At 40.9% G+C, this 23,762-nt stretch overlaps 1 protein-coding gene across 9 annotated transcripts; it reads right to left on the reverse strand.

Annotated features, from left to right (window-relative positions):
* Positions 1–1,831: 1,831 nt before the first annotated feature.
* On the reverse strand, positions 1,832–23,012 carry etv1 (ETS variant transcription factor 1). 9 transcript variants are annotated; one of them, XM_035609070.2, is made up of 13 exons: positions 22,695–23,012; positions 22,289–22,401; positions 21,658–21,748; positions 21,304–21,351; positions 16,985–17,038; positions 11,190–11,319; positions 9,996–10,184; positions 8,915–9,162; positions 6,650–6,718; positions 6,493–6,561; positions 6,231–6,400; positions 4,888–4,989; positions 1,832–3,666 (listed from the first exon to the last, which is right to left on the reverse strand). In XM_035609070.2, exons 2-13 carry the CDS (start codon positions 22,331–22,333, stop codon positions 3,445–3,447), a joined length of 1,437 nt encoding a protein of 478 aa, XP_035464963.1. In that variant the 5' UTR covers positions 22,334–22,401; positions 22,695–23,012; the 3' UTR covers positions 1,832–3,444. The 9 variants fall into 9 exon arrangements, with proteins under 9 accessions (XP_035464963.1, XP_035464962.1, XP_035464960.1 ...); XM_035609069.2 differs by having other exon boundaries at positions 6,650–6,721; positions 22,699–23,011; XM_035609067.2 differs by having other exon boundaries at positions 6,650–6,721; positions 22,695–23,010.
* Positions 23,013–23,762: the final 750 nt, after the last annotated feature.

Raw genomic sequence — 23,762 nt, forward strand, 5'->3', positions numbered from 1 at the left:
AGCACGTATTTGCATTGGATTTCAATGAAGGGAGTTTGAATAAACCGCAGTCACTTGTGTCCTGTCTGTAACCGTGAAGTTCATTTGAACACCAGAAGTCAAACCACAGACAGGAACCGGGTTTCCCCTGTACAGGACAATAGATACATCGAAAGCCCCCTTCACAACACAACCCCCACATCCCGCCGTCTAGACCTGCCACCTATTAGGAAGCAGTTGTGGCAGCAGTTTTCAGATTCTTTGTTTTTACTAAAATTACAAGTAAAAGTCCTGCAAATAAATTTGTGAAAAAGAATAATCAGAAAAAGTTAAGGTATGAAAGTCAAAGTGGCTCCAGTGGAGCTAATCTAACCAAATTTGATACACTGTTTGGTGGTTTAATGTACTGTACCTTTTTTAATTTTCAATCTGCAGAGTAGCCGCTATAAAAATTATAGTATAAAAATTTGCTCTGAAAATGTGATGGGATTGAATACCAATCCCACCACCGATGTTGGTATCATTTTGGTTCCAACAAATGAATATTCACAAGTAAAGCAAAAGTACCTCAGAATTTAATGTATTTACTTTTCACCACTGCAAAAATGTCTGTAAAATGTTCTAATAATTTGTAGGATTATATTTTCTTTCATGTAGCTAAGGTCCAACTGCTCTTTCCAGGCTTCACACTGCACAAATACAAGACTGTTGGTGAAATACCAACTATTTTCCCACCATAAAATTACTCAAATGTAACTTTAATTTAATAAATTTGATTTACATATCATGATCAGCCTGTAAAATATACACAATTTCTACGTTTGTAGAAAGCAAAGTCCTTTCAAAAATGTAAAAATTCCCAAGAGGACATGAATAATATTTCTCTAGTCCTGAGCTGACAACTGAGAAGAACTAGGAATCAGAGATGTGATTTTTTAAATGATCGTACAGTTTGTAAGAGCTGATATAATTATACATAATGCATTATATGCTGGGCAGAGCAATATATAACATGTATTACAGATTATTGCCATTTAAAGGGAAAACACAAATTAGCTGTTATTCATCATAATAAAAGCTTTACCGCTTTGCTGTTCTTGGTTTTTTATATGTCAGATTAGATGTTGTTAAATATCCTCAGGAAAGCAATCAGTTGTTTAAAGTTAACAGCAATTTGCTGCACTACAGGCAATCAATAAAAAAACCTAGGAATGGGGACTGTAATGGGGTCGGCTTGTAACCTGCTCTGACATATTAAGGCAAGTAGTGTTTTTTCATTACTTACACATCCGTTTTCATTTTTCCCATCAGTGGAACCAATTAAACAATGCTTTCTTAAATTAGTCATTGATTTTTAGCAATAGTGACACTTTGAAGGAAATAATAACTTTAAGGGAGTGTTACCGTGTTGTTGTTGTTTTTTTTCATTACTGCCAGTTTGTAAGAGAAGCAGAAACAAAAGGACAGGAACAATTCACCTACATGAAAAAGGGGTGTGTTAAATTAGCCATTGATTTTCCTCAGGTGTCACTTTGGTTAAATGCTTTGTGGTTCGGAGTTTTCTCTCGAACCTGGAAATTGACAAGATCCCATAATCTATTAGTCTTTAGACAAACTGAAACACATTTGCTTTGGTGTTTCTTTTTTTCATTTTCAGAATGTACATTTATGACCTAAAACTCATTTTTTCTGTCAAGAAAGCAGTGATTTATAGCGCATTTTAACGTGGAAATCACCACGAAATTGCATTTTTTGTCGTATGCGAGCAATAGATGACACTTCCAAAAGAGGAAATACTATCGTTCCTAATGACAAAACCTCAGTGATTAATTAGATTAAAACATCTGAAAAGTGTTTTTCAGGTATATTTTATTACAGAATTTCTGCTATTGCCGATCCCAACCCAGACACGTGGCCTCGAGAACACAACTCATACAGACTAGATTATTTTCGAATGTTCAAATTGAACACAAACAAATAAAATAGAAAAACAAAATGAAAATAAGAACTTTAGAACAGCAAGCCACATGTGCTGCACTTCTTTTCTTTCTTTTTTATCTTGAGACTAGAAAATACATGTACAATTTGAAGCAGCAACAAAATGTGGATTTACCCGATTATATAATGGAACACTTTTTTTTCTTCTTATAACATGAATGTTTGTCATCACATTATAAAGCTCTAGATATTTCTTATACATTTTTTCTTTAACCAAAAACCAAACCTATCAATGGCTTTGCAACATTTTTAATCATAATATACACCTCATGTTCACCTGGAACAAAAAATAATAAAAAAATTCTGGGAATTATTTTTTTCTTTTTTAGTCTGTTATTGTCTATACCAGTGACCAGGGATGCAAACCTTATCTTGAATGTTGTGATTGCTGTTTCCACTTAAACTGTACATACACTTTTACCAGTTATTCTTTTAAAAAAACTCAACACCTGAATGACTAAAATGAGTGGCTTTGACGTATTTCAGAATACAAAGGAAACTGTTAATGTGTTATTTTACAGCGGCCTCCGGGTTTATTGATTATCCTAAACACAGGCTGTTCACATGTGGTGCAGAAATCATACTTTCATCCACACAGTTCAGTACAATTCAAGTGCGTCTTTGAATGCGTTTGTCTCATCATCACTATCCCACGAGGTTTTCAGTCGTTTATCCAGTGGTGTTTGGGTCCTTACATTAAGAACACCGACATGAGATCTACAGTTTGATTGGATGAGGGGCAAAGATGCTGCTGTGTTCAAACAGGTGGCGAGGAAGTTCTCACTGATGGTGGCTAAATGTCTCTTTTATTACTTTTTCTTATTATCGTATCACTTCACCAAAAAAGTATCGTTACAATGCGTCGCCAGGATTCACTTAAATGAGCATAAAAGTACAGGATGGGGGTTTGAGGCAGACTAAAGGACGGTCGAGCAAAAGTGATCATCCTTGGATTTGCTGCACACGTGTGGACGAGACCGTTTCCTTTGCATGAAAATCAAAGTTGAAGATTTTGTTGTTGGGTGACCATGAATTAGCCATTGAGTCCCGTCTCAATAGGCAGTCACATGCTCAAAAATCATAATAATAATAATAAAAATAATAAAAAACAATCAGAATAATTTCCACATTAATGTACAAACATAAAGAACCACATAGATAGCTGGCCCCTGGCAGGTTATCCCCGAGCCGTTTCGTGTCCATAAAGTGCACTCTCCATCCTGCTGCGGACGTCAGAAAGACAAGAGCAAAAAAAAAAGAGGGGGGGTGGGGGGTGGGGGGGGCTCCGCTGAATGTGTGTGTTCAGTCTTATTCCTGGAGCGACTGTGAATTAGAGGACACGACAGTCTCTGGTGTACGGAGGAGGAGACCGGTGGAGTGGAGGTGTGTGTGTGTGTGTGTGTCTGTGTGTGTGTCTGTTTGTTTGTGTGTGTGTGTGTGTGTGTGTGTGTGTGTTTGGGGCTGACATTAATAAACGTAGCCCTCGCTGTAGGGGTGCGGCTGGCAGTAGGGCCCCTCCTGTACGTAGGCCATGTTTTCGTCAAAGTGCGACAGCGGCACCGTGTCCTCCTCGTTGATCTGCCGCTCCATGTCAGTCTTCAGCACAGGCCGCTGATTGTCGGGGAACGCCATGGAGAACAAGGCCTCAGGGTCGCACACGAACTTGTACACGTATCTCTCGCCGGCCACCTGGACACAGCCGGAGGAAGAGGGGGAAAAAGAATTTGGTTTGAACTTTTGGTTTCACACGCAGCACAGCGCAAAGCATCGGATTTAAAAATGCGACTTGTGAATCACTATACACACCGAGAATTTAAAAGAACCTTATCATCCTTAAAAAAAAAGACATTTCATTTTTAAAATTCTCAAACATTTACATGAAAAATTACCATAAATGCAAAGCCTGTAATATCATAGTCATATTTTTAAGAATATTCTCTAGAAAATCTTTCAACGTAATTAGCTCAGAGGGTAAAAAGGTCTAACATCTAGTTTTTTAATTCATGGCAACAAATTTCTGTATTTTTTCCCAACTTTATTTTTATTATTTAAGTTTGCCATTTGCTGACTTGCCCATTTAAATCCTTAAGGTCTTTAGCTCCAACGGTGGTGAGCTGTGCCATAAAATCTACACTACATACAAGTATAAAGCAGGTATAAAGTACATATACAGTAATGTGTTCATACAGAAAGAGACAAAAAATATATATTTTTACACAACTTTCCTGCAGTGCATTCTAATGTACGCGCTTTTGTTATTACACATTAAATTTTATTTCTTGTGTGAATTAGTTTCAGATCATTTGACTCTTTATATCAGTGGAAACTTGTTATCAGCTTGTCAGTCACCTATAGAGCACTTTCAATTCAATTGCACCAACTTGTACGAAAGGTGAGATTAGGTTGACTGATTGACTGCACAAAAAGAACCGGTGGGAGCTGCAGCCTGATCACAGCTGGAATAAGACAATAGAATTTAAAAGAGATAAATGTGGTTTGCTGATGACATGGTTAAACATTTAAGTATGTTGACGTCTTGTTTAACTGCAACCGAGGTCCAAGAAATCTCTGCGTTTTCTCCGATCATTCACAGTTGGTACAATGAACAATGAAACTCTTGTGTGTTTTTTTAACACACATGATGGTTTCAATCCTTTGATCTTCAGCAGGTCCACCATTTTTTAAATAATCCACCTCCTTATATAAGAGAGGAGAGTTAGGACACACCCTCTCCTACAACAAAGGTGGTGCCAATCAGGCATTTTTCCTGATGGCATTTATTCCTAATGTGTATATATCAACAAATATCCATCTGAGCAAAGTTAATCCAAGCTCTGAATCTCCCCCCAGGGCTGCAGATGTGTTATTTTTGTACTTTTGATTGATATCATAAATTCTCTGCTGCATTACCTTCTGCATGATTCCCTTCTCGTAGTAGTAGCGCAGCGATCGGCTGAGTTTGTCGTAATTCATCGCCGGTCGATTCTTCTGTATCCCCCACCGACGTGCCACCTTTGCAACACACAGGAAAACAACGCAATGTCAGCCAGTAAACATCAATAAGAGAGCAGGATGCCAGACGTCCCAAAAACAAGACTCTCGATCTGAGTTCCTGACAAGAACGTTGCGGCAGCTGAAATGTTGAACAAACTTATTAATCCATACTTTCCCTAATAACCGTAATTACAATGCGTCCGGCCTGAGCAGACCTGACCAGGGATGTGTTCATTAGGAGCTTGTCACACACCCAGCGGAGGAGGCAGCAGATGTTACAGCACCTGTCTACCAGACCACCCACCATCCGGCCTCGCCGTCCAAACCCACAGCCCCATGGTGCTCACTTCAGCTTCTCCTGTCTGTTTTTGCTCTAGTTGCCACTTTCTCTTCCCTGAATTTCTTTCTCAAAGCTGAAGTCTTTTTGTCCTCGCAGCCGTTGACATGCCACACCTGGTAAAAAGGCAGAAGTTGCCTACTACCATTCGTCCGTGGAATCCCAAACCCAGTGCGTTTGGTCACCTGATGGCATGAATGGGCCCCCCTGTTAGCTGCAGCTGGCCCAGGCCTCCAGACACCGTTGGGCTACGTGGACCGCTGCCAGGTACCCCTCTATCTCCTCCATGCTGCAGCCCCACCCCCTCCAGCAGCCTGCATCCTCCTCCGTCCCCCGACAGTGAGCAACAGTGACTGAGCCCCACTGTGTGTGATGTGGGCACACACAGACCCAGCCTCTGTTTCCATTTCAAACGGCCCAACCGTTGACACGGGTTATTATTTTTAGGAATATGTCCTTTGAAATATTTAGCAGGGGCCGGCAAAGAGGGTCAGTCGGCTGGATGTGGTGGGTTACAAGGTGAATCCAGGCCTGGACGTGACCACATCGACATTTTACTGTGATGCAATTTACTGTGATTTACTGTAAAATCACATTTCTACGAAGCACATGAATGTATGAATGTAACACACCAAACTAGAGCTGGAACAAGAAGAGTATTCCCATTAACTATTCATCTAATGATACATTTCACATCAAACCAGCAGCTCAAAACCTAAAGGCATTGAATTTACAAGGGTTTAAAGAAAAGCACCAAATCCTCACACTTGAGCTGCTGGAATCAGTACATGTTGAATAAATACGATTGTCTCTTCATCAACTTTTCTGTAAATCAAACAAGTAACACAAGTGTTCCTGAGCCTGAGCCTAATGACCTTTGTCAAAAATATTCTGTGTATAAATGTTTCCCTTAGCCACTCACCTCCTCCGGCTCGATGAGTTTGAACTCCATGCCGCGGCCGGTCCAGGCGATGAAGTGGGAGTTGGACGGGTCGTCGAGCAGAGCCACCAGGAACTGCCAGAGCTGCAGCGAGCCTCTGCGCTGGTACGACGGGCCCTCGCGGTACATACCTGACTCCTGCTTAATGTCACCTTGAGGACACATAATGGTTTCAATACAACTACACTCTGAGGAGTTTTCGGTGTGGGGTTTTAAGTATTGAGTGCAACTCTGGAAGACTCACCTTCGGCCTTTTCAGGCACCACGCAGGTATCATCGTAGAAATGCCTCACCACTTTGTCAAACATACAACCTGGAAAACAAGATAAAAAGGAAAAAGACTTGATATACTATTCAGCAAAGACCCACATGACAACATTCGCTGGTGTCGTCGATTGTACCTTCAGTCCTGTTAGTGTGAGCCAGATAGCCGTCTTGCCGTAAGTAGACAGAATGGCAGCTAGGCACTTCTGCTGAAAGCCAAGCAAGAATGGGAGAGTGGGTGTTAAAGGGCCCGGAGGCAGCATTATGAACACTATCGCAGTTATCTGCGAGCAGTCAAAGCCTGTTCACTCAATGCACCACTGGCTCTGATTAAAGAACATGCCCTCCAGCGCCAGGACGGCAATGGCTCCCAGCCACCGGCGAACTCACTATATCAAAACCATTAATAGGTCCTGCGAGCGTCTCCCCTCAGAGGAAGATTTACTACCGAACAAAACACGGCGCTTGTGTGAAAACTCAAGCTGACATGATGTAAGTTTTTCTTTCTTTTTTTTTCATAACGCTCAAGAGCTCAATAATGTGCTTTTACACACAGATCAAATCTAAACCCACCTGAAGGTGCTGCTTTCTTTAACTGTCTTAGTGAATATTGTGCGATTGCAGCCTGTTAGCTAAACGCAGCTAAATAATTTTAATTTAACCCCCACATTTTAAATGTTCAATTATTGTTCCTGCTTTTTTATATTAAAAAAGTTTAAGATACATCTTTCACATATCTGTTTATTATTTATTCCGTTCATCAACAACGTTGATCTTACAAGATCAAACTTTGTATATAATAGTATAGAATATCAATGAAACATTTTGTGATTAAAATCAAACTTTTCATGTCCGATTAAACATTCTCCTTCAATTACTTTCACTTCTGTATATATTCCTGTATCCCCAGTTTGTTTTACAACATTGGCCAGATTGAATTGTCCATTTTACTGTATATGTCAGAACCTCCCACAACACAGACAAAAAAAAAGGGCCGAACAGGTTACAAAGTGAATATTCAATAAACAGACTGAGGCCCTTCATTTAGGCCCATAAACATTTCTCTGAACTTCATCAAAGTAATGGGCTTGTAGAGGAAATTGCTGCTAATGAAATTACCTGCTCCACGCCCATCCCTTCCAACAGGCCACATGCTCCACTGTGACTGCTAATAAATTTACTCTGATGCTCCAGCCTGGATTCACAGGACAGGACAGTTGTGGATGCAACACTGGCCTGAACCAAAATACACCTTTCCCTCTACTTTAGTTATGACCTCATCATCTTTTGTTGTTTTTACAGTGTGAAGAACTGGTTCTTGCAGTGAAGATGAGCTAAGAACTGAATTTGTTGAAATCTAACATCCCGAGGAGAACTGAAATGAACATCTAACATCTTAGGCCATTCATTCATAACAATTTTGATCAATGATTAATTGTTTTTAGCCATTTTTCAAGCAAAATTGTCAAATAGTCTACAAATGTGTGCATTTGTTGATTTTTCTCGGTTTTATTTGGATATACATTAAATAACTTTCGGTCTGGACAAACAAGCTGTATAAATGTCATTTTGAACTTCAAGAACTTTTTTAGACAAAATAATTAACACATTTTGTCCTATTTTTTACATTAACTGTTGCTAGGGGGGCCACAACCTAGTAGCTTCTTAGAGCTTCAGAGTTTGTCAAAAGCAGGATGTGTTTTTTTCACTAAGGCTGTATTTATTTATTTTTTCCTGAAATGACCCAGTCGTGTTAATTGGTATTCAGAAGCCACACGTCTTTGTGAAACATACAAATTCCAAAGTAAACCTGCCATTGGAAAGTGAGAAAAACATTTAAAAAAACACAGTTTCCTGACTCTTCCATGACTAAAACAGAAGATCAGCAATGTAACAAAGAGAGGAAAGACTCTTAAGAGAGTTTTTTCATGAGCTCATCACCACGGAAGATGTTACTTTTCCTCCTGACTGGTCACAGACTCAAGCTCTGCCTCTCCTGGGTCCTTGTGAATGAACCCAGCAGTCCAGCGTATGTTCATTCATGTCCTAAAGCAGCCCCAGGCTCCGCAGACGCCAGGGGCTGATCATAACGTCCCTTCACTCTCTTACTAAAGGGAGTGAACAAGTGTGGGAGGGCAAATTTTGGACCGTAAACAGACACAGCACCCCTCCTCTTTCCTATTAGAGCACCACAGGAAATGGTGACCGGCACAGACACCCTGCAAAACCAGATCCCCTGCCCTAATAATGGGTAAACTCAATAAACGCCACCCCCTCCTACCATGTATTCTCCCATTCCTGAAATGATAATGCTCTGGAAGAAAAAAAGGCTGCTCTCACTTTACTTACCAGGGCATTTTAAGGTAACACACAAATAAGCATTTTCTATTGAAACCTCTCACCTGAGTCATAGGTGAAGTCTCTGGGCTCCTGCTTGATCATCATGGTGGTGGGGTATGTGTGGGGTAGCGGCGCCCCCATCATGGCCGGGTGTTCAAAGAGGGGGTCGGGGTACTCCTGCTTGAATCCCTGAGGAGGGAAGGGGATGTTGGGCTCTGACATCTGCCTGTGGTAGATGGGGCGGCTGTCCCGAGCCATCGTCGGTGGGGAGGGGAATGAGTGGCATGGCTCTGAGAGCTGACGACGAAATCTGAGGAGGATTCATTGTTATGAGATACACAGAAAGAGCCAGTGACTTCCTAATGTTTAGTTTGATCCTGTTTGAGAATGAAACTTATTTATTAATTTAAATCTTTGAAGTTTTCTTAAATATTTAATTACACAACTAACTTTCATTAAGCCTATACTGAAGCAAATGTCTGATATTGGGCCTTACAATTTTTTTGACTTGAACTAATTTGACTTTTGTCCAATCAACCGCTCGAAACCTAAAAAAAAATCCAAAGCAGCTTTGCTATCTCATAAAACAAATAAAAGCACAAATTAACATCTGCTTGAGAATCAATTAACTCTATTCAAAAGCTCTAAAATCCAGTTAAAGCTTAGATTATTTTATCACAGCTACCAAATGTCAAGAATGAACCTCAGTGTTAAAATGACATAAACTTAACAATTTGACCACTGTAAGTATGGAAACCTGACAGGGGAAGACTACACTTAAAATACTGGCAAAAAATATAAGAAAAGTACAAATGGAATTTACGGAATTCATTCAAGAGAATTCACCAGCTTCTTTTATATATATTTTTTTTTATTCTGACTGAAGTGAGTCATAGCTTCAATTTCCGTAGGTAATTTCCATTGAAGCTTATGCATATGCGACTGATGATCATGGGTCAAAAGTAGACATTGCTTTATTTAAAGGGGTCACAAGGAGAAAAGGTTGTTAATGTATGATAAATATTCTAAATTAAGTCATTTGGGACACTTTCTCAAAACATAATTTTTTCCGTCACTCATGCCCCGTAGTTCTTGGGCACCGCACACTCAGGATTCATTTACACCAATAAGAGGCCTCAGTACCTGTGGTCCATAGAGTAGGCATTGTCAGGGAGCGGCTGTGAGGGCGGTACGTGAGCGTAGGTCCTGTCTGGTTTGGGCGTTGGGGCCGCCGTTGGTGAGGCATGATGGAGGGGGGACACAGGGGTGCTACAGGGGGGCGTCACTGGGCTGGAGGGCTTCATTCCTGCAGGCTGCTTCTGCTCATAGGCACTGCGTAAAAGAGTCTACGTCTTACTTGTGTAAGATAACATCTGAAGCATACACTACTTATCCTGGTTATATTTGGAAGATGCTACAGATGAAGAAAAAAATATAGGAAAATGTTTTTAGAATCTAGTTTTTCTGAGTATATTTGGCCTTTAGCCTTTTTTGATAGTAACTGTGGAGAGAAACAGTAAATGGTCCAGTTGGCAGGGACCTGCTGCCTAGGCAGGTCGACCCCTTAGTATGATAGCTTAGTAAGCAAAATGTTTTATTTTGTCCTTATTACTATACTTTTTTATAAAGATATATCACACCACCTCTTTGCAGTCTTCATAGTGTGGAGATTTTGATATAAACCAAGCACCGCCAAATGTCTTTGAGTGTTTTTGGACCTCTCTGTGAGTCTGAGCAGACATCACCAGGTAAACAAAGGAATCCCACATATGATTCATCACTTACAAAAACAGTTTCATGATGACTCTCTTCATATGAGGTCATCATACAGGCATGCATGTAGAATGGATGTGGTGTTTTACAAATCAAATCAGTTCAGACTGGGTGTAACCAAGCAACACAAGAGAAATCGCTCAGCATGACTGTACTTGTCACAATGAGCTTTGGATTTAAAATGAAAGACGCCTTCCCTTTCTTGTACATCATTATTTGAAATGTTGCTTTCAAACTAATTTGCAGGTGAATAAATACAATTTAAAATAATGTTTTTGAAAAGTTTTTTCAACAATGGGAAATGTTTAAAAAACATTTAAGGTTCATTAATCAAGATTTAAAATATAAAAATGTCATCATGTTTTCCAGATAGGGACACATGTTCTCAAATGTAATTTGTTTTTGGGAAAATGTATCACTATTTGGCAATAAAGCAAATTTTGCTGCATATTATGAGAATAATTTGGAACAAATAACAGTGGCTTCATCTGTGAACGAGGTGTCAGTCAGACAAATAGTTTAGATTATTTGAGAGATATTCAGTCGGCGTGGTGCGGCGCTCACCTGACGTTGTATGGGCACTTCTCTCCATACTGGAGTTTGAAGGGCCGTTCTTGGCTACAGTTGGAGCTAAGCTCTGAACACGGGCTGTGCAGCTCTCGTTTGATCTTCAGCTGCAGTCCGTGGAAAGCCACTGCAATGAGAGAGGAACGGTTATAGAGGAAAAACTCATTTAGATACTGCATGACAATAAACCACCTCCCGATTAAATAGCCACTTGTTTGGTAAAGTGACTTTTTTTTGTCAGTGCTCAGCATTTTTGCAGTAGAATATAATTTTTTGACCAGGGCGAATAAGACCTTGAAATAGAACTCATGAACTCATCAGACAGAAAAAACAGTTTATACTATTTATGGAAGGTTGAGGCACCGTCTCTGTCCTTGTTTGGTCAATTAAGTCAATTTCTGCAAATTCATTCACAAAAAACAAACAAAAATCCACGTTAAAATCTCAATGAAATTAATCATTTCTGTAAAAATAAAAACACTTGGCCTTTACTACAGTCGATGATGTGACTAGCTGATAACACACCCTTACCCTCCTTCTGTGTACTACACTGTGGACCATGTGCAGCAGCTTTCCCTTGATTGAAAAGCAGCTATAATACAGTACAGATACCAGTGTTTGTACCAGGCCATCATTGATAAAGATCATGATGAATATATTATAGTTAATAGGCTCTTTCTACGTATCGGTCCGCCAAAAGGATTTGACATCTCAGGCCATCGTGTACATCAACAACTCACTTCAAATCTCATTTGTTCTGCCTTTTTTTCTGACGGTGACTCAGTTAGTGAAATAAAACTGGGTGTGCGGCGAGCTCCTACTGTATAAATGCTTTATCTGCTTTCAACTGGCTGTCAATACCTTCCAGACGACAACAACAGGGCCCATTGATCTGGGGGGGGGGGGGGGGTGGCACTCTTTACATATGGCTCCGTGGAGCCCGATGCATCTGGGCGGCTGTTAAGTGCCTGATCAGTCCTGATTAACATCCCATCATCTCGAGTCATGATCAACGCTAATCCAATTGGCTGCGTTTCTGAAGAAAAACCCAGTCAGTGAGAATGAAGTCAGCCTCAGGTTGCCCTGCCAATCGCCATCTCACCGCGACTGCACACAAAAAAGCGATGAGGCCATTCCGCAGAGCTCTATCAAACACGGGAGAGGGCCGCTCGTGGTTGGACAGGATGATTTTTGACTGATCTTTCGGGCTGAGAGAAGAAATTATGAATGGAATAAAGGAAATCCATCAACTCCAGGTCAAACTTAAGTACAAATATTTAGACATTTGGTAACCCAAAAACCTCAAATCTGTGGTTTGGGAATATTATTGTTATACATACACCCACACTCAGGAAGGTATCTGGGGCAACAAGGAGCGGAGAGAGGAGGATGTTTTGGGGAGTTTACTCATGGCTGACTGACAGCTGCCGTACAAGCAGGGGTCGATCTGCCAACACCCCATCTGACGCACAGCAGAACCCCTGGGGGACGGGCCACACGGCCCGGCATAACAAAGCTCAGGGGTTGTTCGCAGCCCTTGCTGGGGGCCTGACCTTTCTGGGTCATCGATCGGAGGTCAAAAAGACACTTCCTGAGGGGAGACCTTTGACGATGCTGACATGGAAAAGTCTCGTTAAAGGCTTACAGAGTCAAAACAAATACTTTAGTTATGCCTGTGGAGATCACAATAAGTTTGACATTAACCAACTACTTCAATAAACATACAATTTTCAATTTTTTTTATTTCATCAAAACCCAACTCCCTGGATTTCTGCTTTACCTGATACTAAATTTCTTTTCTTCATTCAACACTCAATCAACGTCAGTTTCTGTGTTTTTCAATTAACAATTACAACATGAGTAATGTCTATAAAATCTTGTGTTTAACTCGGAGCGTCACTTCAGCTATTAACAATAGCTTCACATGTGCTGCAGCACAGGGCCTTAAATTACAAATGGAAATGTCACAATAGATTTTATCAGTGGGGTGCCAAGGTACACAAATCAATACTGAGGGCATTGCCTCTGACTAAAACAGAGACTTCCTTTTTAGTCCAGAATGTCATGCCCATCACCGCTTGATTGCTCTCATTATCTACATATTGATTAACTGAGATGGTAGGGTGTTTAAAAGCAGTTAGAACAATTACTGGGTCTATTTCGAGTGCAAATGTTTTTTTTCTTTTTTTCTCTGTGCCATTAACTTAAATAATCTGTCATTTTCTTTGGTCACTTAATGTACAAATTCACTGGAAGTGTTTGCTTTACATAGAATAAACAACATGGTCACCTTTATTTCAGCTTTGCTATACATGTAAGGAAATATTCAGTAATCTCCTTTTTTTCTTCTATTAAACTTGGTTCTAATAATTTAATTTTAAGTGACATTTTTCTGCGAATCCTTTCTGACCTATCAAATAACTCTTGGCCCCAAACATCGTGATCCCTCAGATACAAATTGTGTGTTTTGGCAGAACCAGAGCCTACGTTTGGCAGATATTTCTCCAGTCCATTCATGAAAAAACACAGCTCTTTTGGCAACAGTGAAAAACCTTCCATTCCATTTTCACCTACTGTAGGTGCTCGCCTTTGCTGTTAAATGATGGAGGCTCAGATCTGCCGGGAACGTGTGGCCTCATTTTACACCTCCTCTACTCCTTCGTTCCCTGCTAAGTTATGCTAATGGTAAGCATCTGTGTTTGAGTTTGAGACAAAGAAAATTCTCCTTCTCCTCCTACAGCCTGAGGACACTTTTGCTTCAAGGCCACTCACATGCTGCTTCTTTCGCTGCACGGATGGAGAGTGCGAAGTCGGCATTGAGGGGAAACTGCCATGGCTCCTCGAGAGGTGATAAATCCATGACAATGTTAAATAACACAGACGGGACACGAAGATCAAACCTGCCTTCAGATACCATCTGAATCTACAGTAGCCTACTCCTCAACTCCTTCAATTTATTTATTTTATGTTTGGTTTCTAATTCTCTGACACAAAAGCCCAAAAATGCAAAAAATACTGTTGCTTCAGCATTGCTGTTAATTCTGAAATAAAACTACAAACTCTAAAATTTAAGTTTTTAAAGTAAAGATCCAAAATGGAGCATGTTTTAGCATGTTTTGTCCATGTTTTAGTGTATATGAAGTCATTTCCTTGACACAACGCTTCTTGTACCATCAGCTAGCACAGGTAGTTACCAAGTTAGCAAACAAATGACAATGCTAGTGGAAAAATTGCTAACTATGCTTCTAACAAAGCCATTTTCCAGCCGTACCACTGGCTAATTTCAGGGTTTTCCATGTGTAAATGAAAGGAGGAAAAAATTACATAGATTGCATGGAGGTAACTTTAAACCTAGGTAGGTGCCACACTTGAGTTAAGTTGCGCCCAGGAAAAAATGAAAAAACAGGCTATTCATTTATTTTAAAGCATGACGCTGCTGCTATTCTACATTTTTCTTATTGTCAACAAATGAGCCAATTAAAAGATAAAAACCAACAATACAACAATACAGCCTCTAAAGGTCCATTCCAACCAACCCACTGCAGTTCTTTGCGCAATGAGTTAACGTAGTCAATGCAAAGCTGCGAGTCACTGACGTCAATGTTGGGTTGTGGTTACTCTCGTGAATAAATGCTCTGCTGGCCAAAACCAAACAAGTAACGTGACGCGAAAAATCTCCATTTGTGTTTGGTGTGAACGCAGCATAAGTGTATTTAAGACATACAGTAAATATTTAAAACCTGGTCACAAATTTTATCTAATTTTTTCAAAAGGCTCTACAGTTGCATAAAAACAGCCAGAGGAGTAAATTATGCTTTTTTAAATTGGGGACAGAGCAGTTTTAGCTGTGGATTTGGGATTTATTAAAAATAAACTACAAGCCTGGACGTTTCTTTTTCACAAATGTTGCTGAAACAACAGTTAACAGAGAAGTATTTCAGTCTGCGCAGAAATACACACTTACCAGGATGGGGTAGGTGGGACTGACGCATAACGAACAACAGTGTTCAAGTTCAGTGTTATAAGGGAACATGTCAGTGCAGCGGTGTGACTCATTTTACTGCTTGATTTTGTCTCGGTGATTTGCTGACATCTGGGAAAATATAGAATATACTTACAGTACATATCAAAGCTGCTTTGTTGCAGTCATGCCGTTGACTAAATATAATACCTGCACCTTTACTCACTTTCTTTCGCCTCTCACTCTCTTTTCTTTACAACTTCTGGCTATATCTCTTCATCTTCTCAGTCTGTCTCTCTATCTCACCGTCCGCCACTCCATCTCTCGGCTCGGTGAAACCCATATGGGAGAGCTGCCGGCTGGGATGCCTGCTCGAGCGCCCAACCACGGTGCCCTCACCCTCTCGCCATCTGTTAGTGCCTCTCCAGTCTACTGCAGGTTTGCCAACAGGACAATTCAGATGGTCAGCAGTCTCCTGCCACCGTGGCCACCCACCCTGGCTACCTCTGAAGGACAACGGGAAAGTCTCTGTGACCTCTGGTTCTCTACTGTACACCACCGCGCTCCTCCATCTTTGATTTTTAGGATAGGCTAATTCTCCACCAAGGGATGGATTTTGTTTTATTCATCCCCACTCACCCAAATGTTATCTATGACCACGACACTGAATCTAAGGTGACCTTGGCTTTTTGAGTCTTCCCCTTTTTCATTTTCCGCAACTTTGTTTCCAGGTTAAAGGGCGTTGAGGACCCAGGGAAGACGCAGGGTGTGGACACACCGTTTTGTGTCTTTTTTCGCAGTTTCATTGGCGCTTTGGCTCATCTGAAAGACATGTGCTTGCTCTGGGTCCCACTGAGCTCCTCACTCCATTTCTGTCCCCACCTTGGCACAACTCCCTCCAGAAGTGGACGGTGCCAAGTCACCAGTTACCTTGTGCAACCACCGTGCACAACCAGGTGAAGTACAACTTACTACCTCATCCTTATCACTGTACGAGTCAATTCAGCTCAGGTCAGGTATTTTTTTAATCCAACTCTAAAAGTATTCGTAGAAACAAAATATTATCTCTTTCTTGAAAAAGTCGAGAATGTGAGAAAAATTCATGCTTGCTTTCGTACTGTAAAATCCCCAGTGAAGGTTGGGCAGTGTACAAGAAGGCCACCAAACCTTCCGCTGAAAAGGATAAATGTAGTAAAAACTAATATTAAACTGCCTGATTTAGAAAATCTTACCACACTGGATGGTTTCAACAAAAAGCACTTTGAGGAGAGGTCTTGGGGGAGCATTTTTTTAAAAGATTTTATCTAAAAAAATTATTCAAAACAGCCATCAATTGACAGTAGTTTTGCCTACCTGGAGTTAAAAATATCCCCTCAACCCCCCAAAAAAACATCAACCACAATATTTTGATGTTTCTTTATGCAAATAAGTCACAGTGCAATAATATTTCAGTGGTGTTGAGAGGTACACAAGCAACAGAGGGAAGGGAGAGACAGATAGACAGCAAGACAGAGAAAGAGAGAGGGAGAGATGAGCCCCAACCCCCACCCATGCACCTGTCTGCAAACCTGCAAGACTGCTGCAGCTCTCGGGAGAGCACTTGTGTAAGCAAAGGTGAGGGCACTGAGAGACACGGAAAAGCACACACTGCCACGTGCACTCTCCCTGAACACAAACACACCAGTCAAGATAAGTGAAAAAAAAAAAAAAAATACCACAGATGTTCACACACATGCACACACACACAACCAAAACACATGAACACAAGCACTGACACGTGCACAAACACACCGAGAAAAAAACAAAACAAGAGACATGGTCTCTCACTCACAGTTTTCAGTCTGGAAGTCTGGAACGAACTGCTCGTCATTGTCGGGAACTTGGGCTGAAAACATGAGCGGAGAAGAAGAAAGAGAGTGGTTGTTTCTGATGTTGATGGACAACCCAGCATTGATCACAGCTCACTACAGTCCAATACCCTCCTGGGATATTAGGTCAGTCTATCCCAGCGCTGTTTGCCTCCGCTGCTGTAGGTTAGAGAGCACAGCTGCGAAAAATGTATCCAACAGGAAATCAGGACAAGATTTGTGTTTCTTTCTTTGGTACACACATATGTTTTGTTTTCCTTTAAGATTTTAATGTCCTTTAACAACATTGGCTTCATGACAAAAATCTCCGTACATAATTGTTTTATCTCATATCTGGTCTTATTAGAATTGTTTTAAAAAAATACCAAAAATAAGAATAAATATTAGCATTATTAAATTCTTTTTATTTAAATTTCATAAATCGAATGGCATTTTGACTTCGCTGAACAATCTCGGAGCAATGCCCCCCCCATCTAAAGACAGATACTGCCCCGTTTACAATTTCCTTTTGTTGTGAGAAGTTAAAGGACTGCCTGTCTAAATTCAATAAAATGTCGACATTATTTTTATCGATTCTTGTCCCTTATTTTGTCTTGTTATCAATATTTACACACACCTTTCAAAAAAAACTTTAAGCACACTAATTTACATGGAAAAGAGTTTACCAGATGTAGGTTTTATGAATTTTATGAATAACCAGCAACAACGTTACAGACCTGAGGACAGCCAGCTAAAACACAAAATAAACTTGAAATGGTTTGAGCAATATGTTTTCATTGGTTCACTGGTGAAATAGGCAACAAATGTCAGCCAGCATGGAACATAATATTTTGCATTAGATGTCTGTCTACGTACTGATGCCAGTTCCTTAGGGCGCCTTGTCAAATGACTGCACCTCGGCCCCGGCTCTCACTCCTTGCCAGCAGCCAAGCACCCATTGTTAACTGTATCTAATTGACTTCTTCCCTACTGTTGAATCCACCTGCACCTACCGAGTTTGGTCTGTTCCAAACTCTTCACCTGCGCTTCAAACGCCCCTGCACTCAGGCTAATGCTAAAATAATGAAGACCACCCCGCCCCGGCTCCAATTAGGCATGTCCATATTTATATCACACATATTTACACTCAGCGACATTTCGTCATGTCCCTCAAGTTTGACACTTGCTTGGCGAAAGGCAAAGGGAGATTTAAATGTGTCATTAGCACGTCTATTTATACACACAATGAGGTGGATCCTCATTATCGCAGGAGCAGTAACATGTCTCTACACGTCTAGAAATCTTTAAAAAAATAATTCACAGATTTTCCTTTTTTTTGTCACTCTTGATGCGATCAGGGATGGGTTTTTTTCTCGGCAGAGGTGTGAATTGAGGAGAGTAAACAATCAACAGATCAAGAGGAGACGATTGCTCCATATTTTTTAAGCGGGTGAAGAGCAACCAAGATGTAGAAATGATTTCTCTCTAGAATCCGCTGTAACTAAAGCCATCAAAACTCTATTGAATGTGATTCCTTTAAATACAATTTGCATTTTTGGTTGAATTACTGGTGATCAGGAAAACAAAAAGGGCTACTCCTAGTTGCAGGCTTTTTTTAAAGGGTCATGACATCATGACATCTATATAATACATTCACTGAAAAAGTTATAAATATATAAAGGGCCATCCATACAAGATAAATCACACTCAAACCTTCTAAAAGTCTCCTCTGTTACGTTTTCCCTTTAGTAGTGAAAACCACAACCAAGCAGCCAAGTCTGTGTCCGAACTGAAGCACAGGATGGATGCGTCACCGGCCTCAGTCTGTGAATGAGACAGCTGATCCCTGCAAAAAAACTCCTGGGGAGAACGGCAGAGCTGGAAATCTGCCGCCATTCACAAAAAAAAAAGGGGGGAGAGGGAGAGAAGGGAGAAAAAGGGCTGAGGGTGAAAAGAGAGGAGTTGTAAAGGCTTTAAACGAGAGGCCTGAGACTGTTGGAGGCGTTTCCTAAACCTGCAGCAGCTCTGCGAGTTTTAAATTTATCATCAAAGCATCAGCACCAGAATTTCGCAGAGAAATCAGTTCATCAACAAAAGAAACCATTAAGCACTGAAGTGAGGAATCTTGAAAGAATGAGAAGAAGAGAAGGGCCTTTCTTGTAAAATACACTGAGTCCCAAAACCCCTGAGTGAACAGCTGTGATAGCTGTGGTTTGGGGGGGTCAAAGCGCTGGCAAACTCCTTCAACCTATCGGTCTTTGGAGTCGAAAATTCAGTCTGTCTCTCATAATTCCTCCTCTTGTTCCAATTACCTGAACTAATAAATCTCATAAATGGGAAGGTATTCCTTTATATCTTAATGGACAGGAAGTCATTCATTAAATCTACAATCTGGAAGCGTACATCATCACATTGATCCACGACAGGCAGAACTGTAATCCTTAACAGTAATACCTCTTATAAGCCGCCGCCGTCTCTTTTCTCACTTTGGATACTGAAATATTAAAATCGTGTCTTATTCTTTTACACGCCCTGCGGTGGGCGCCGCGAAACCTCCTAATCTGACTGCTGCTCGGAGTCGTCTCAACTACTCCAATATCTGTTTCCAAGCATAATTTTCATTTTTTTAAAGCTCTTGCTGGCACTCTGAGATTCTTCAAATGTGTTAAAGAATAGATGGAGCCTTTAAAAGATTGAGAGTCTTTTCCACCTGTGTGAGGGGTGAGAGCTTAAGTATTTTTTGCTACAATTTTCCAGGGAATGTATTACAACTCAATTCTATTTTTTTTCAAAGCACTACATTTGAGAAACTTGTTTAACAATTAGAATTTCAGCTTTGCAGCCTGAGCCTGGATATGTTGAAATAGAAAGGTTGGCTGGGATTTAATGCTTAATTAATTCTATGAAATACAAATAAAAAAAACCCCTACAAATTCTAATCAACATTTTTTTAGCAAAAGTATCAAATTAAAAAAGGGTCATATTTGTGCTTTAATACATTAGATGTTCTTATAATTTCTGTATTTAATGTTCAGTGAGAGGACTAACAGATAACACCAACAGTAATTTAAGAAATTAACAAAGATTTTTTTTAAAGGTTTTAAATTTTCACTTGAACTTAAAATGTATTATTTTATAAATTACCGTAAAACATTAAGTATCAAACAATTCGCTTTTCATAACACTGTATGTACATAACAATAAAGTGCAGTAAAAGGAAGATGCAGTCTACTGTTACCATTGTCTTTAAACTTAATTTTACACCAACGCATCGGCACATTTTTGGACAAAATACTGGTGTTTTGTTTGGCTTCAGATATAATATGCAACAACTAGTTCAAATCACCATCTCAAAGTTATTGTGCTGTCATTCTGTAAAATTGTCTGACTTTTACTGCATAATTTGCAAAACTCTAAAATACTCAACTATACAGAAATACAAACTTTCAGATTACATGCTTTGTCAACCAAAGTTGCATTTTAGTGAGATGCAAAATTACAAAAGTCAAGCTAAGCAACCAAGTTAAACATGGACACAAAACCACAATCAAAGAAAGTAAAAAATAAAAACAGATGAGCAATATTCACCACGAACCAAAACTTCGGTGCTGCAGACACGTTGGGAAGAGGACACTCGTACTTAAATCCTGAAGCATCACGTCTCAGTCAGACCACAATGAGCAAGTCTTGCCATTAGAGAAAAGATATATATAAAAAAAATATTTAAAAATTGTTAACTATTAAGAAAAATATGCAGATGTCACTTTGTGAGACCAAGTGTGCTTTTTTGGAATCTGCAATTAAAAAAAAGGTATAGATCCATTCTTTTTTTTGAGCCGCCAAGAAATGAAATTGAAGAAGACAAGGTGATGGTACAGCTGTAGAAGATAGAGAGGTGTGCTGAGAGAGGAAGCAGATAGAGAGAGGGAGAGAGGGAGGAGAGAGGGAGGCTACAGCAGAGCTCTGGTGGAGGTGGTGGCTGGCGTGCGGCGCGTTAGCTCCTGCCAAAAGCAGAAGAGACAGTGAGCGTCGGAGAGTCTTCTCCTGGTAATTTGTGATGACACTCTCTGGGTAGAGCCTCCTCTGTCTCCCTCAAGACCCCTCGCTCACAGTCTCTAATGTATGCATGACACACAAGGTGCCTCTTCCACACAGGCTTTTAATTGGACTGCGACGCTAGGCATGTAACTCCAGGCAGCTTCTTTTTTTCCCCCCCCACCCCTCGCAACCTCTCCATTTTTAATTTTTTTTAATCCATCCCTCTTCCTTTTTTATTTTTGCTCCGAGATTTTAAAACACTCACCTTCTGCCAGCCATGTCTCCTGCAGCTGACTGAGGTCCTGGAAGAGCTCTGGATGGGGGAACCGAAGCAGAGAACAAGAGTCAAAGCCTAGGAGAAGCATCAGAAACAACTGACTTCATTATTTGCGGGCTGATATGCCATCAGTGCCACTGGAGCATTGTGGGCAAGTGTGCAGCTAATAACAAGTCAATTTGTGTCTCTGACCCCTGACAGACGCTTGTGAGAATCATCACAGGCCACTGTGTTGTAATTGAGATTCTGCAGTTAGCAGTGCAGGTGGCTAGAAACCAATTGAATTTTGCTAAATGTTTAGGAGCCGTGAAATTAACTTCTCCCTCTGCCCTGTGCATATACCTTCAGTGTCCAGAGCCAGGTCGGACTTAATGAATTTTCTCTTTCTGTCATTCGCTGGCCTCTCGCAGCTCTTCGTCTTTTCTTGCAGTCTCTGAAAAAGGAAAAGAAAAAAAAGAAGAAGACACAAATCAATTGTTTTCTTTCCCTCGCTGCAGCGGTGATTCTGTTGTTGGCTGCACCAGGCGACTGGAAGAGCCTCAGTGAGCCACTCATTGATGCCTCACTCACTTCTAAAGTCTGGTACATGCAAAGGGAACCTGTGCTACACTTATCAGACATGGCCTGATTAACAAGTTGTAGCATAGTGCATAACCAGTACTACAGTGTAAAGTAGTGGAGACCTTGTTTAGCTGTTTATCTCTGATGGTGAGAGGGAACCTAAGGGAGGGGGAGGTCTCTGAGGGGCAAATGAGTCTTGGCAGCATGGCAGAGAAAGAGAGAGAGATAAGACATAAGAGATGAATAGAAGAGAACAGACATTAACAACAATAAATATGCTAAAACGGCTTTTTGAGAAGGAAAAAGAGAGAACAACTTTTTTGATTTAAAGTTAAAATAGAGATATGAGAAGGATAAGGTGTGGCATTAAATGATTTAGTTGCAACTTTTTCTTCAGTCATCAATCACTCACGTTTGAGTTACAGTAAGGCACCCGCTGGTCATGAAATCCATCCATTTTGCCCCGCTGTGGATTTCAATTGACGGGCAATCTGCGGAGTCCCACGCGTCGTCAATCCATTCAAACTTTGAAAAGCAACATGGACAGAAAGCAGAGATAAAGACGTGAATGACAGATGCCCATCTCGCCCAGAGTGAAAACGGGACTTAAGTCCGCTGAGGCACATTTCGTGAACCGCTGATTCCTGGTCAAAGAGAGAAATCGCCGACAGCGCGTTCCGGGAAGTTAAACTGACCACCTGCAAAAGCCGTGCGTAAAGCAGGAGCGCGTCAGACCGGAGGGCGCGCGCGAATGTTTTTGCGTCTTTTGCACGAGAGCACAAACTTGGGAGAAAGTATTGAAAGTGACGCGCTCTTACCTACAGCAAGCCCGCACCGCTCTCGTCCGCATGCAGAGGGACACTGGGCGACTGCAGGATCTCGACAGTCTCCGGCTGCTGCCTGCGCGTCTCCCCGCTCACTGGGTTGCTGTCTACCGGCTTGGCATCGCCTCCCGGGGCCTCCCATGGAAACGAGCCGCACTCCGCTTCCTATTGGTTGTCAATGTCTTTCACCGGATCCGATTGCTGGCAGTCAATTTCGCACGGCTGCAGGCGGCGAGCGCGGGAGAAAGTCGGCGGAGTTAGGTGTCATGCCCGTATTATCACTATTTTTTAGTAAGTAATGGGGTTCATTTTAATAGCAGATCATTTTCACCAAAACGGTATCATGCTTTTGAAGTGACACATGCAAAGTGCACATACACGCACACTCCTTTCTTCACCCTCTTTACCCTTCCCCCCCTCCACAGCGTTCGCACACAAACACACTCCTCTGTTCTCACTCCTATCCCGGTCAAGCATGTGTCCATGGTAACAGTGTTTTGAAGAGCCTCCGGAGAGATTTGTGAAGCGCCAGCTCTTCGCTATACACATGTAAGGGATACGTTGTTGAGCTTGAGGGAGACCTTACAGAACACACTGACCTGGAAGTAAAGCACAGGTCAACTGAGGTCAAACCTGAGGAGAGCTTCCAAAAAGCCTAAACACTGCATCCAAACACACACTGCAGATGAATGAGGGGGAGGGCTCCAATAAAGCTGGTGTTTTCTCAATAAAAACGATGAAAGTTGTTCGAAATTACCATCGGGTAATTTTTATATTTCCAAGAATGAGTTTTTCGGTTGACAAAATTTCTCAGAGGCAAATTTATGTCCTCGGTATAAGATATTGTAAGACAAATCTGCTTCTGAACATTGCAGTAAATTTAAGCACTTTATCAAGTCAAAAAGATAAAACAATGTTTTAGTTTCAATTCAACACAAATACAAATTAATATTACCATTTAGAGCAAGTACTTCCCTAACACTAACAGGAGGAAGCTTTCTTTTTTTAAACAGTAGTAATATTGTGAAAATGTTCGATTATAATATACAACAATCAAAATAC

This window comes from Scophthalmus maximus, chromosome 20 (assembly GCF_022379125.1).
Source record: "Scophthalmus maximus strain ysfricsl-2021 chromosome 20, ASM2237912v1, whole genome shotgun sequence".
Lineage (NCBI taxonomy): Eukaryota > Metazoa > Chordata > Actinopteri > Pleuronectiformes > Scophthalmidae > Scophthalmus > Scophthalmus maximus.